The following is a 16,663-nucleotide window of genomic DNA, read 5'->3' as shown; positions in this document are numbered from 1 at the left end:
TGTATACAAAGAAAGCCAAAAAAATGTCTTTGATGCTGAAAAGAGTACATTTTAATGATAACAATAATATGCAAATATGAAATCTACATACAGGGTAGATGATGGAACATAATCTCAGAAATAAATAGCAGGGAACAAGAAAGAGCTTCTTCAAGAGATCTGCTCAAGTCAAGTGAATATGTATTTATTAAGTATTTACTAAGTGCCAAGAACTGTTAAGTGCTAGGGATACAAAGAAAGGCAAAAAAAAAAAAAATAGTTCCTGGCCTCAAGAAATTAACTTTCTAATGGGGGAGCAATAACTATGTATGCACAAAATAAATAAACATAAATAAATGGAATAACTATAAAAAATTGGTATTTTCACTGAGTTTTGAAGGAAGCTAGGGAAACTGGTAGAGGTGAGGAGTAAGAGAATTCTAGACATGGGGACTAACTGTGAAAAGGCACAAAGGGTGAAGGTGAAGTGTCTTATCTGAGGAACAGCAAATAGGCCATAACAACTGGAGTAAATGGAAGAGAATAAAGTGTTAAGACAAGAAAGGTAGGAATAGATTAGGTAATAAAGAGCTTTAAATGCCAAACAGAAGTCCTTGAATAACTTACTTAAGTCTCAGGGACAGGGGGTTAAAAACTATAAGCTGGAGACTAGTTCTCCTGTCTAAGAGTCCAGAGCTCTTTTCCCTAGACCACAAAGCAATTAATCAACAGATCAGTCAAGAAAGAGGGAGTTTGTAAAACAGAGTAATTCCAAAATGTGGAAAACTCACTCTGTGTTCCAAGCCCAAGAAGTTACCTCTTTTTGCAGAAAGGAAAAGAGTATACAAATCAAAGGGTTTTTACAGACTCATCTCCCTTTTAAAGTAGGGAGTCCAAGACTGGTCTTAATAACTATTATACATAAAACACACTAGAAAATGTCTACAGATTCCTTTTAAAGTGTAAAATGTCTTCTTTTTTAAAAAAAAATTTAGATTTCACATTGATGAAAAGAAATAAACTAAGTAAAGCTATTATTTCTCATTTTTTTTGTACCGAAATTTCCCTAAAGGTATTTGTGTTTAAATTTGTACAGTACCTGGAATATAGTAAATGCTTATTAAATTCTTAATTTAAAATAACTTTGATGTGTTCACATGAAAAAAAATAACTTAGATATGTTATATCAAATAAGCAGAAACTCTCCTAATCATAAATAAGACACAAAATTTATTATGTTATAATAGTTTATATTTGTACACAGATTTTTCTATATATACTTGCTAATAGATGGGAAAAAATGATTTTTTCATAATCACCTGCTTCTCAACGGTAGTCTCATATTTTCTTTTTATATTCATATGGTAAACATTCTGTTCCTGCTTCTTTATGGCTATTCCTTTAGAGTAGGGGTGGGGAATATCCCGCAATCATATATGGCCTGGGAAATCACTAGCTAAGATAACTACAGGCCAAGATGAGCTGAAAGGCATAACAACCTTCTACTACTTCAGTTCCATAAGTTGATAACTTTGTATGGTCCACAAATGATGTTATAAATATCCAAATGGCCCTTGGCAGAAAAAAAAATGTTTTCCACCCTTGCTTTAGAGCTTACTTTTTGATTTTTTTTTTCTACTTAAGAGGCACATCATTTGCAGATGAGTGCTTTTCAATTTTTTCTTTGGTGGACACATTTACACAAAGTGCCAGGTGTTCTCCCATCTCTTACCCCCTGCCATGATTCTTAAAGGAAATCTGTTAAGCCTTTTGCCAAACTGGGCTAAAAATACTCAACTTTAGCTCTTAAGCGACTCATTTCATACAGTACTGGTTCCTTCCGCAACTGATCTTACAAATTCCAGAAGCCCTGGGGGAAATTCACTGAGTACCTCACCTGAAGCATATTTTACTACAAGCTTAAAAAAAAACCTGTCTACTCAGGTTTTTTAGAATTTTTTTTTTTTTTTGGTTAATTGACACACTTTTTTTTTAAGTTCGAAAATCCAAGTGAACTTGCTCATCCTATGCTAAGCTTTTTTCATAGCACTTGTCCCCCATATACCTATTTAAATCTTTTTATACAAACATAAGATGAAAATAAATTACTTTAAAGCTGGTTTAATTAAAAATAGCATAGATGAGCACTATAAACCATGTAATAAATCCCTAAAGTATAAATGAGTTTGCTATGAAAGAATGGGATAGAAAATTTAAACTGAACACTTTTGTCGGGTATATTATTAACAATATTGGTTAAGTAAAAGTAACAGAATTAGCTAACACTTATACAACACTTTAAGGTTTATAAAACCTTTTGTAAGTGTGTCATTTAATTTTCTCAACAATCCTACAAGTGCTGTTATCAATGGGGTCTTAGAAGTAGAGAATTTAAGACTAAGAAGGCTTAAGTAACTTGTTCTTGATCAAATGGGCAAGTCAGTAAATGTCTGAGAAAGGGCTCAAACTAGTTTGTGAATTCAAGCCGAATATTCTATCCCATTATATGATCAAAACTAGTTTTAAGAAAAACATATTACTTTTGAAAATTAAAGCAAAGCTAAAAGAACAACTTCAAATTATCAAATATTCAAATTCTGAATTTACAAGCATTTCTAACTAAAAACACCACAAACAGTCAAGGTTTTGAGTCTTCACCAATAAAGCATAACATAGAACAAAGGAGCAGCTATAACTATAGGTTTATTATTAAATTTATAACTTTCCTTTAGGATACCTTGAACAAATCAGAATTATATATAAGAACAGATAGTGAAGATGTTGATAAAAATGTCAAAAAGTTATTTGAGCTATCTTGACAAGTTAAATCATACCATATCATAGCTGCAAGGCCACTTAATTTAACCCACAGCTAAACAAGAAACCCTTCCATGACATTCTCTACAAGTAACCATCCAACACACACATGCACACACACTCACTCACTCACTCACATCTACAGGACACTGCATTTTTCTAATCCACGAGATATTTAAGTCTGTGTGTGTGTGCTGTGTGTTGAGGATCTGGTTCACAAAGTCATATTTATTTATCCAAAATGATTACAACTTATGAAATAAATAAAAATGATATTTTATTCATTTTGATTGTTTAAAAAATCAATTTTTATACCTAATGGTTGCAGAGTCATAAAGAAACAGACTCCACTCAAAAGAAGTCCTGCTGGAAATGAAATTGAAAAATAATATCAACATAAATAAAAGTTCTGCACTTACCCGAGTTATGACAGTAGTCCACAGATTGGGGAATTTGTACTGTAAAGGCTATCAAGTCTGGGGCTAAGAGAGATTCCGGCTTTCTACTTTCATTAAGCCATTTGCGACTGTGGAGGTCTTTGGTGTCAGAAGGGCCCTGAATTAAGGGAATCAGTTTCTCTTTTCCATTCTCACCTAAATAAAAAATTAGTGTTAACCTTTAAATTCCAAGCACTTTTATCTTAAATATGTAACTACTCCATGTTTCAATATATCTTAAAACATCAAGTTGTAAAGCACTATTATTAGTAGAATAACTAGAAATTATATTCATCAATTGATTTTATAATGCACTAATCTTTTATAACAAAATTTGAAATAAATAGTCATAAATTAAATGTCCAAATTATAATCCATCTAAAACAGTTGATTCTCAAATCATTCAAAATAAATCATCTAAAGAATTTCAATAATATTTGAAACCCAAAGGTAACAAATATTAAGATAGCTTAATTAGTATAAATCTTTTTTTTTTTAATTTTTAAATAAGTTTTTAGTTTTTTCTTGTTTATTTGAATTATCAGTTTTCCCTAGTGTCCCTCTCCATACAACCCCAGAAAGCCAGGCCAAAATTTTTTAAGACAAAAGGTGTAGAGGGATGGGAGAGATCAACATAACAATATAAATATATTTCATAATTCAAAACTGGAAGTAAATGGAGCTAAGGGTAAAACAAGTATAAAAAAATAAAAGGTGATAAAATTGATTGACTTCTCAATATAGATTAATTTTTTTTAAATAGTAAAATAAACTTTGGTTTTATTTTAAGGTTTTCTCACATATCACCATATTGACAGGCTACATCCAAATGCAATGGTAAATTTTTCTCCCAAACATTTCACTAATAGAAAAAAAAAGTCTTAAAAGTGTTTTGCAGCTAGGTATAAATGTATAATACATATGAATGCATGTATACACAAACTTACATCAAGATTTGATGTAAAAAATGTGTAAATTTTCAAGAAACTTTAAAAATAGTTTCTACAATTTTCTTCAAAATTAATCGTATAAATAAATAGAATTTTTAAAATAAAAAATAATAATTTATTAAGCCAAGTAGCATCATCCTGGCAAAATAAAAAGGGAAAAAGAGAAATAAAAATTTAAAAACCCTCTGATTCATAGGAACAATGAGTAAATTCTTGTTTCAGTAACGCTTCTTGTAAAAAGCAAGGCCAATTCTCCTATACAGGCAATAAAGTTTTACATGGTCCAGCTGCACATACCTGGGGCTTTGGCACAAATTTTTATTGATCCCACGGTCCCAGAGGCACATTTGACCAATGATGTGCTGCAGTACTTCAATTCAACATTCTGGATTGAGCCCTCAAGAGTTGGCAAGGGATTCTTAGATTTCACACCTAATAAAAGAAAACTGCAAATGTACTAGCTGGTCGAATTTAAATAATTTTTATATTCCTTCACCAAGGCATTTAAACTTAATTATGCTTTAATTATCTACCTCAGATGTTCTCATAATATTTGTGCTATGTATCATAGTTTGGTGTTTAGGAGGTGAGAGAATGCAATTTTAAAATATATGATCTGTATTAACTATATTTATACAGTCAACTATCAAAATTTTGTAGAAAATCAGATTATTCAGAAATAGGTAATTTTTAAAATGGTTATATATAGCTTTGATATTTAAACTATAATCTGGGAGGCATTACATTTATTTTAATTAATTTTATCTAGATTTTAAGCAAAATTATTTTGCAAAGACAATGAACATATAGCTTCCCTAACAGTAGTCTGAAGGATGTGAAAGGATGACAAAGCAAATTTTAAAACAGTACATAATCTACATGTGAATAATTGAGGTGGCTATATATGCTTCCCTAATAAATGTAAAAAAGATTGTATTTCAAGAGACCAACCAATAAGTATTTATTGAATGCCAAGTATGTGCTAAGTGGAGGATTATTTTTAAAAGGCTTAACTTCCAATTCAATTCAATATTTATTAAGTGCCTATTATATCCTGCCACTATCCTAAACTTTAGCTATAAAGATAAATACAATGCAGTCCCTCTCTCAGAGAGCTGACATTCTACTTGATATGGATACTTATCCTCCTGAAGCCAGCATTTTAGAGGTATTATAGAAACTGAAGAAAGGTAGCAAAACCTGTGAGAGAAAAGCTGGAGAGCATTTGAAAGAGATCTCAAATTATGGATACTATTAAGGTTGAGAGATAAGAGGAAATGACATTATATCTATTGAAAAGTACATAACACATGAATATGTAATTCACATGTATGCATAATTAAGTTTATTTAAGCATAAATGAATATGTCTGGCTACAACTCCCTTTCTTTTTTCCTCATTTCTCATGTCAGTCAATTAGATATATATTATCCTTCATGCTATAGATTCTTGTGAATGACAGTCACTGAATAAATTTTTAATTATTGGTCATAACTACATTAAACATTAAAAATCATTTCCATTTCCTTTCTAACTCTAGCTGTTATTCATTGATCCCATATGTTTCTTTTATTTGCCAGAGCATAACATCATATATTTATAGGTGGAAAGGACCTTAGAGATCACCTAGGCTAATTATTTTTATAGACAAAGAACTGAAGCCCAGAAAGGTTCCTTGACTTGTCCAGTGCCTTGCAAACAATTAGTAGTAGAGCCAATATTTGAACCCAGTAGAGCTAAATTTGAAAATTTGTTACTCTGACACTTTTACTGCCAATAATTTAATTGAAAATGAGAAAATGAGTTTCTAAATGTAGAAAAGTGATTATGTAAATTTGTGATACATTTCCTATTCTTTTTTACAACTTGACATCTATGACGATATAATATCACCTAAAGCTTCAGCATGTCCTGAAGAGTATGAAATAAGACAAAATTAAACATTCAACTTTCTTTTACTAGGAATTGGCTGCTTAAATACCTCCAATGTTCATCTATAATAGGAAAATGTCAAGCCCAAAAGAAGTAAAAAGCATTGTGTAAAGTGTGACATATAAAAGAAGCTAAAGAGCCCATTCATTTTTCCCATTCCCATCAATAGAAAAATTCATTTGCACACAGAAACTTCCCAAATTATTGTCTCAAAAACTTTTCATTACAGTCAGGATTAAAAAGCTGATGTTGGGACATACATAAATGCATCTTAGTAGATCAATCTAATTAATTTTACTTGTGATCGTTTATCATGATTTTTATCACACTTGGCACTTAAAAAGTGCTTTTACACTTGGAAAATAAAAATACTCTGCCATTAGTCATAAAAAACTGAGTTTGGTGGTTTCATACTAGTCTATATATTTGGCAATTATCAAACTATCTGACACAGTAAAATGTTTTTATACTCTTTCCTGATAAGAGCTTCGGAAATAAAGTAAAATAGCAGAGGCATCAAGTTAAAAACCAAATGAAAGACCTGCAAAAACGGGCTTATAAATGCCTGTCTACACTATTTTTGATTTAGCTTAATGTCAATTGTATTTAATGTCTCTTTTTTTTAATGCATTTATTGATACATATTTTATAGAAATTTCTATACATGAAATATTAGTCAGATTTTGTTTTGAGGCAAACTTAAAAAGAATAAGGGGTATAAAGCTAACATTTTTAAACTATCACAAATTCAAATAATGGGTAAAGAGAATATATTATAATAAAATCCAGATTTCCCATTCTAATAGAAGACAAAAGTTGTTAATGAAACTATTTGTGTATTCCTCCTCTATAGCATATTAATTTTCAATAGTATTCAATAACTAAGGCAAAAGAGAAGATAAAGAAAAATGAATAATTAAGATAATCATGGATTAAAGAATAACAAATTGTTAATATCTCATGTTGATACCTATATTAATAGGGAAAGGTGATGCTAGGAAAATAGCAAAATTAGCAACTAAATAAAGAAAAAAGAAAAAAAGGGGGAAAATGAAAATACTTTTATTCCAATGAACATGAAATATAGTTAGAAGAAAATCTCACAGAAACTTTTTAATAAAATCATGCAAATAAGTATGTGCACAGTACATATGGATTTGTACTTGAGATTGACAGAAACTATTCAATATTTATGAACCAACATTTATTAAGTGATAGACACTTCAAACAATTCTGGAGATTAAAAAAAAAAATCATGGTTCTGCTCCCAAGGAGCTCACATTCTAAAAAGAAATAACATGCAAACAACTCTGCATATAAGCTATATGGATGCACACACACACACACACACACACACACACACACATACAATAAATGGGAGATAATTGCAGAAAGAAGACAATAATATTGTGAGAGATTGAGAAAAGGCTAATGTAAAAGATGGAATTTGAGCTGAGTCATGAAGCCAGAGGACCTAAGAGATAAGAGTTGAGAAGCAAAAGCATTCTAGACTGTGAAAAGATGTGGAATTAAAATATACTATGGAAAAAATAGTAAGAAGGCTATTGCCATTATATGATTGAATATGGGGAAAAGAATAAAACTAAAAAAGTAGGCAGCAGTCTGTAAAAAACTTTAAAATTCCAACAAAGGGTTTGATCATAAAGATAACAGAAAGTCATTGAAATGTCCTTACACTGGGGGAGGGGCATGACACAAAATCAGATCTGAACTTTAGAAAGAAAACTTTGGATGTACAGTGAAGGAGGGACAAAAGGGGTAAAGATGAGAGGCAGGGTAAACAACCAGAAAAAGGTGTTGCAATACTTTAGGAATGAGATGATGAGGATCTAGACTTGGAGATGGCAGCTGTAAGTAAAGTAAAAGAAAAGTAAAGTAAGTAAAGAAAAGGGGATGTACATGAAGGACACTATGAAGGAAAATGACAAGATTTGGCAAAAAAAAAAAAAAAAAAAAAAAAAAAAAAGGTATGTGGAATGAATAAGAGGAAGTGGTCAAGGATGATTAAGGTTATAAGGCTAAATAATTGAAAGGATGATAGTGCCTTAGACAATTAGAGAAAATTTCAGAGGAAGAGAGGGTTCAAATGAAAGAAAATAAGTTCTCTTTTGAATAGATTGAATTTCAAAACACCCAACCCCTTCAAAATGTCTAACATGGAACTGATCATGAAACTGACATTCAGGACAAAGTTTTGAGCTGGCTAAATAGATCTGAGAAATATCTGAATAGAGATTACTAATATCATGGGAGTCAACTAACAATGACTACAGCATAGGTTTTTAATATTTTAGGATCATGAATTCATTTGGCATGTGATAATATTTTAAAATGCATAGAATAAGATATGTAGGATTTAAAAATTATACTTAAATACAATTGATTTTTTTTTAATATTAAATTCACTCCCACTCTAGAAGGAAAATAAAAAAGGACCTAGGATAAAATCTTGGGAGTAATCAAAATGTTCAGAGGGCATGACCAGAAGGAAGATCTAGTAAAAACTCAGAAAGAGTGATCAGACATGAATGAGGAGAATTAAGAGATGGGAAGGTATTGAGAAGAAAGGATGGAATGGAATCACTTGTGCATTAAGAAATTTTGCCTTGGCAAGGAGTTAATATGGAACAAAGGAAGAGATGACATGGAAACGCATCAGAGTAATGTGATATGAGAAAGAAGGGTGAAAGAGGAGCTTTAAGCACATAGCTTTAATTTTTTCAATGAAATGAGGCAAGGTTCTCAGCTAAGAGTGTAGTGATGAGGAGCCATGTATAAAGTCTGTGAAGATGAAAAGTTTTGAAAAGTTTCTGTGGTAAGTGGGAAAATGAATTCATTGAGGAGGTATTAAAAAATTGTGCCCTGGGTACATTTGAAATTAAGCAACACAAATCTGCAATAAATCATTTAGTTTTCTCCAGCTCCTTCAATAGAACATTGGTAGTTTAAAAACTGTAGTGAATGAAGTGAGTGATCTAAAGATGAAGCCTGCCAGAGTAATTTGGAAGATAGAGTAAAGCTACTCAAGAGTAGAAGATAGTGTAAAGTTAAACTGGCTCATCAAGGGGTCAGAATGAGGAAGAAAGAAAAATGTGACCAGAGCAAGAATGATGGTCTGGAAAAAACTAAGGGATCAAAATATTAGCAGTTTCTCTAAATTCTTGAGGATGACTGAACATAGTAAATGAGGATGAAGAACAAATTTTAGGGTTACAAAGCAAAGGAAGAGGTGAAACAATAACAAATCAGGGAAGTTCAGAGTTTGTAAATATGGAAGTAGTGTTTTTGTGGCTGATGACAAGATCAAGAGTATGACATCTTTATGGCTGAAGTAGTATGGAGTAGTAGGTTACATGAAATGGATAAACTAAAGAACTAGAATATTACTGCTTTTATGGGAAACCATGTGAAGTCATGGGACACTTGAGGAAAGATTAAAAAAAAGTCTGGAATAATTCTTGTAGTGAGAGGAATAAATCATTTTGGGAAATATAAAAGAATTGTTCTGCTGCAGTGATGGTCCAGCTGAGATTATATGACATGAATTGGTAGAAGAACCAGTCAGCACAATTGTATGGCTTTCTTCAGCTTTACTCAATAACATGTGAATGGAAGCAAAGACACAGGACAATGGAAACCATGCAAGGTTAAGGTTTTGCAGGGTAATATCAGAGGTAAGATAAGAGAGTTGAACTGATTCATCAAGGGGTCAAAATAGGGAACACAGGTGAGAATACCTAATACAGGAATAATGGTCTGAAAAAGAATTGAGGGTAATCACAGTAAGAATAATGAATAGGCTTAGGTTTCTTAGACAAAAAAGTGACACAATAAAATATTATGATTAGATAATGGGATTTCTGAATTCATGAACATGGAAAATGTAACATTTATTGATGATGGCAAGATCCTTAAAGTATGACCATCTTTTTATGTAGGTAAGATAGACTAATCTTAAAAGTAAAAGTTGATATTACAACAAAATTCATACACATTTGGTTCACCTAATGATACTACAAAGGAAGGATAATATTTGATGTTATTTGTGAAAAGAGATTTTCTAGTCAAATTTTTTTTCTTGAACTTTCCTAAGACAATGATTTTTCTCACAACCTCACATCCTAGCAGAATTGCATAAATATGACATTATATTAATGTTCAAATTTCATCCAAATACTCTCAGTAATAAACAATTGCATGTGCCTTAGAAATCGATCTAGCTTTTAGAACTGGATTTTCAAGTAACAGCAATGATGTTCCTTGTCAGTATTTCCCTGACCAATAGCCAAAACTCTATCACAGAACACAAATATATTTTAAAAGTCGTGGATCTATTATTACTAACCCCCAAATGAATCTGATTTTCAAAAGTGATAAGTTAATAAATAAGTGGTCTAATACATGAATATACTTTTGTTGCACTGGAGGAATAATAAAATGAGATTCAGAAAAAAAATGTACTGAAATTTTTTAAAAGAAATTCAATTATGCAAATGTATTATTTTGAAAGTCTGGAAAAAAACCCATCTCATCACTCAGGTACAAACTTTAACAGAAGAGGTACTATGATTGTAGCTCCTCAGTAATAACTCTGTAATTACTGAACTGCTACTTATGTTTTAGCCCCAGGGAATATCAAACCATGAGTATTTTACTTGATTCAAAGTTCCTGCCCTCAATTCCCAGCTACTTAATTCTTTTACTATAAACAAAGACTTCTGGGAGTATAGAAAGCAAGAATAAACAGAAAAAAAGAAAATAGAAGTAGTTCACTTTTCTAATAACCCAAACTCAGTATGTTGAAGGTATTCCTCTTATTCCAAGGGAAATGAGGAAAGAAAAGAAAGGACAATGGGAAAGGGGAAGACAAAGGGGAAAAATGGGTTTATATTTGATCCTAGAGAGAAGAGAGCAACTGGAGTTTACTGAGTAAGGAAGAGGACATTTTCAGAGAAATGCATTAGCCAAGATCACTTTGGTAGCTGGGCAGAAGATAAATTAGAATGGGGAGAGACTTGGGGTGGGAAGACCAATTTGTAAATTATTATACTAATAGAGGAAAGAAATGATTAGGAGTATTTAGCATCGAAAATAAGATCATAAGGATGTGTCTTTTTTAGATTCCTTTGACGAAGTTTCATCAAGTTCATCAAAATTCTGTCCTGGGTCCTTGTTCCTGTTCTTTTCTCCCGCTACAAAAATGATCCAATCAGACTTCAATTATCATTTGTAAATCTCAGATTTCCTTACCTAGCAATAAACTTTCCCCTAAGTTCCAGACTAATATCTAGTCTGATGGTCTTACTTTCATTAACATTTCTCCTAAATGCTTACTTTTTTCTCTTAACACTCCCAGACACTTGTTATATACCTTATCATCTCACACCTAGATTATTATAAATAATTTCCTATTTGGTCTCCCTGACTCATCTCTCCAACTTAAATCCATTTTTCATTCATGTGTCAAGCAGATCTTCCTCAAGCATTGGTCTGCCCATATCACACACTGGCCACCTCAAATTAACAAATTCCTTTGGCTCTCTCTATTATCTTCAGAAGCAAATAAAAAAATCTTCTGTTTGACATTTAAAGCTATTTACAACTTGGCACCCTTCCAACTTTCAGAACTTCTTATGCATTATCCTTTCCCTAAGCCCCAAAATGTCCTCTTCGATTCAATAACATTGGTCTCCTTGCTGTTCCTCATACAAAACACTTGCTCTACATTTCAGGCATTTTCATTAACTCTCTTTCAAGCCTGGAATACTCTTCTTCCTCATCTGTGGATTCTGGCTTCCCTGGATCCTTCATGTTCCAGTTCAAGTCTAACCTTTGACAAGAAGCTCTTCCTGACAGCTTTAATGCCCGTATTGCCTTCTCAAATACAATTTTCAGGCAGTTTGCAAAAGAAAAAAATCAAAGTTATTAATAGTCATATGAAAAATGGTCTAAAATCACTAATAAATAGGAAAATACAATAAAACTTAAAGGTATCACTTTATACTCATCAGATTGCCTAAAATGATAGATAATAAAAATGACAAATGCTGTAAGGGATGTGGAAAAACAGGTACACTATTACACTTCTGGTAGAGTTGTTAACTAGTTATTCTAGAAAACAATTTGAAATAATGCCCAAAGGTCTAGCCAGTAAAACTGCTATTGTCCAAATACCCAAAGAAATCAAAGAATGAGGAAAAATAAAATCAAAGAAAGAGGAATGAGGGAAAATACCTAAATGTACATAATATTTAATAATAGCTCTTTTTCTGATAGCCCCTCCCCCCAAAATTGGAAACTTAAGGGGATGCACATCAATTGGGGAATGGCTAAACAAGTTGTGGTATATGATTACAATGGAATACTATTTGTGCTATATTAAATGATGAGTGGAATGAATTATCCCAGTGGAACCTGGGAAAATTTATTTGAACTGATATAAAGTGAGAAAAGCAGAACTAGAACGACATTGTATACAGCAATATTGTACAGCATTATAACAGCAATACTGCAAGGATGAGCAACTATGAAAGATCAATTTACTCTAATCAATACAATGATCTACAACAATTCCAAAGATCTCATGATAAAAAGTACCATCCACCTCCAGAGCAGGAACTGATGAATGATGAATGTGTTTTAGTAGAATTTAAAACACAAAAAATAAAGTTTAAAAATGCACACACACACATTTAGAGACTAAAATATTTCTTGTCTTTTCAATAAATTAGAGAGGGATAGAGAAAGAAAATTTGGAATTGAAAGCAAATTTTTTTTTTAAATTTCAGTGCCTTCTCTCTACTGATCATTTCTAATTTGTCATGCATATATCTTGTATGTACAGTTGTTTTCATGTTTTCTCCTCGTTAAAATATTTAAAAGTCCTTGGAACAAGGGTTATCTTATGTTTTTGTAATCCCCAGTCTGACACACAGTAGATGCTTTAAAAATATTTGTTTAAAGACTGCTTATAAAGTGGCCCATTTTGAAGCTTGTATAGGATGTTCCTTTCTTAGACTTAGGTTGGACACTATAAAGGAAGAAGTATAAAGAAATTCCTTGACTAAGTTGTTAGGACTATAAAGTACTCATCCTTAAATTAAGGCAAATAAAATATATGCCTGGTTAATGGTTGAGAAAATCAGCAATACCCTCCCACCAAAAGAAGCAACAACAAAAATAAACAATGAAAAGCTCTTTTAATTAAAAAAAAAAAAAGCATGCATTTTGTGTACAGAAAGCAATTTGGAATCACCTACAAAAACCTATTAAAGTATACATATAGTTTAATGCAGAGAAATCACTACAATGTCTATATATCAGAGATCAAGGAAAGAGGATTTCTCTGTACAAAAGTACTTATAAAAACTCTTTTTTTGAGTAATAAAGAATTAGAAACTGAGAGAATAGCCACCATTGAGAGAACAGCTAAATAAATTCTGATATATGTGAATGTGCTGTAGAAAAGGATGAATGAGATGCCTTCAGGGAAAACTGAGAAGATTAATATGAACTAATAAAGAGTTAAGTGAGCAAAGCCAGGAAAATTATATATTATAAATAAGAACAAACAGGATATTTGTACATATCCCACATATAATTTATATATGTGTGTATATAAATATATTAACAACAATGTAAAAACAAACAACTCTGAAATATTTAGGAAATCTGACTGATGCAATGACCAACTATGATTTTAGAGGACTCATGATGAAACATACTTTGTATTTCCTCATAAAGAAGTGATTGCAACAGTTTTTTTGTTTGTTTTGACATGACTAAAGTGGGATTGGTAGTGGTATTTTTGCTTGATTGCACATGTTTACAGGTGTAGCTATGTGATATAATGAATAGAGTGCCAGGCCTGGAGTTAGGAAGACCTGAATTCCAATCCAATCTCAGAACACTTAGTAGCTGTGTAATTCTTAGAAAATCATTTGACCCTATTTGTCCAGTTTCCTCATCTGTAAAATGAGCTGAAGGAAATGGCAAGCATTCCTGTTTCTTTGACAAGAAAATCCCAAAATAAGAGACACAAAGAGTTGGACATAAATCAAAAACAACTAAACAACAATACATTTGTAATGGGGTTTTGTTTTTCTTGTAGGGAGAAGTGAGAGAAAGAGAAGGTAGATTTTAATTTAAAAATAAATTTAATTTAAAAAAGGAAAGAGAATGAGAAGAAAGGTAATAGAGGCATAGATTTTAGTGAAGGGGGATGGACAGATCTAGTAAGATTTTTTTAAGGATAAGAGAGACATAGACATGTCTTTAGGCATCATGAAAGCAGTTGAGGATCAAGAGAGAATTATGATTAGTGAGAAAATTGGGAGGTCAATCTAGAAGAGAGACTAGAATAGAAAAAGGTCACATCTTCATGTGAGAGAAAGCTAAAGAAGAGAAGCATCTGAGTAAAATGATGTGAGGGAAGAAAAGGGTGTTCTTAGCATATGGTCCCAACTTTTTCAATGAGGTATATTGGCACATAAATATTTCTTCAAAGAAAATGAAAAAAACCTTGTACTACACACTACAAAACCTTGTACTACATACTACACACATATATTGGTCACAATACAATTAAATTATATTTAATAAATCATGTTTAAAGAAGGAATATAACTAACTAGCAAAATTCTAAAGAACTATTGGGTCAAAGAAGAAATTACACAGACATGGAGAATGTCATTAAAAATGACAATAATGAAATAGCATATCAACATATCAAAGATTTATCTATAGCTTTTCTGAAGGGAAAAGTTAAATGAAATAATTAACAATGAGCAAAATTGCAAAGTACACAGGCTAAATTCATATAAATCTTGTCATAGGTCAAACTATTTGAGACTGACACCATCCATCTAAATCATTAATAATTAAAGAAATTCAAGTTAGAGCATCTCTGAGGTTCCCGCTAACACCTATAAGACTGGCAAAGATGACAAAAGAGTAAAATGTTATATGTTGGCGGGGCTGTGAGAAAACAGACATATGGGTAATGTTATGAATTGTTTTAAGCATTCTGCAAGACTGGCTGGAACTATGGCCAGAAAATTACCAAAGTGTGCATACACTTATTCTACTTCTAAAGCATATCCCATAGAAATTTAAGAAAAAAAGAGAAGTATATAAGTTTAAAATTTTTTATAGTAGCTTTTTTCATGGTAGAAAAAACTTGAAATATTTCCTATTAGACAATGGCTAAACAAATTGTGATATATAAATATAATGAAACGATAATGTAAGATAAAAAAAATCACAAAAAAACAATTTCAGAGGATAATGGGAAGATCTTCTTGAACTGACAAAGACAGAACTAGGAGAACAATTTGAACAGTGATAAAAATATCTTAGAGCAAAATAACTTTGGAAGATTTTGGAATTTCAATCAATGCACAAGTTGAAAAGAATGAAAATCTAACATATTACTACTCGAAGAGAGATGATAAACTTAAAATGTGGAAAGAAACATGCATTCTTTACACTTATTGTTCTTTGCAACTTTTTCAGTTTATAAATTATAGAGATGGGAGCTGTACATTGATAGACCGAGTTTTTTTATCCAGGGGTTCCTAACAACTATGAAATCCAAATTCAATTCCCCTCTCTATCACATACAAACTATCTAAATTAATCTATACAGCAGCAAAAAGGCTTTAATTTACAGAAACATATAGATAACTCCTCTACCTTTTACTTTAATCCCATCTACTTAAAGTCTTTTTATAGTCCCTTCATCTCATTCCTATCTTTACCAAAGAAGACCCAAATGTAGGAGTGGTTACCTTTCCCCATCCCAAATCTAAAAAGCTCTTAATCTCAAACAAATACTTACTCAAGGAAGCCTCCTCAGATTAATCAAATGACAGATTTCTCTCTCCTCATCCTATCCAATAAAATACCCAAATGGGATTTTTGTTCCTTGATAATACTTGCTAACTTTTATTAGAAAAGCACTACTTAATATAATAGGAATGCTGAGAATAATTATTAAATAATTGCTTTGCTGATGTTAAGAGGGGGAGGGAGGTAGCACAAGATGTCCACTTCATAGACGATATTTACACTCTTTCAAAATATCAAGGACCCTGGAGAAAATCAACTTTTCCAGATCATTAGATAGGTACAGCTATGAAAATAACAATTGGCTCACATGTTCAAGCCCTTAAAAAAAAAAAAAGCATAAGTTTAATATGAAACTGTAAGGAGAATTTAAATTAATTTTTAAAACTTCGCTTTTTTAATCTCTTTGTACTGAATATTTCTGAAAATTGTTTTATGGAAAAGCTTTGTCAACCACCAAACCAGGTTTTTGCTATCTATAGGAAAGCAACATGAAAGAAAAGATTGGCAGCAGCAAGCGTGGCAAGAAAAAACATGTAAACATTTTTGAATAGGTCAAATGCTTTCTGTTTCATTGTTTTCCATAATAAGTTGCTATTCTGTGCTAACAACCAAAAAGAATTACTGCATTTTGATAAAATGAGCAAAATTAAAGAACTTAAAATTTTCTGTGCTCTCTGA

The 16,663-nt window shown here is 31.6% G+C and overlaps 1 protein-coding gene across 10 annotated transcripts in view; it reads right to left on the bottom strand.

Annotated features, from left to right (window-relative positions):
- VPS13B (vacuolar protein sorting 13 homolog B) overlaps nucleotides 1–16,663 on the bottom strand; it is a 950,112-nt gene that overhangs the window by 703,709 nt on the left and 229,740 nt on the right. For all 10 annotated transcript variants that reach the window (XR_004232297.1, XM_031954131.1, XM_031954187.1 and 7 more), the window contains 2 exons: nucleotides 4,481–4,615; nucleotides 3,216–3,389 (listed from right to left, as the gene is read on the bottom strand). Coding sequence is in view for 9 of the 10 variants with exons in the window: in XM_031954131.1 (XP_031809991.1) it covers nucleotides 3,216–3,389; nucleotides 4,481–4,615 (309 nt within the window). In the remaining variant the exon portion in view is untranslated. The remainder of the gene's footprint in view (nucleotides 1–3,215; nucleotides 3,390–4,480; nucleotides 4,616–16,663) is intronic.

This window comes from Sarcophilus harrisii, chromosome 1 (genome assembly GCF_902635505.1).
Source record: "Sarcophilus harrisii chromosome 1, mSarHar1.11, whole genome shotgun sequence".
Taxonomy (NCBI): domain Eukaryota; kingdom Metazoa; phylum Chordata; class Mammalia; order Dasyuromorphia; family Dasyuridae; genus Sarcophilus; species Sarcophilus harrisii.
This window is presented reverse-complemented; position numbering and strand designations above follow the sequence as displayed.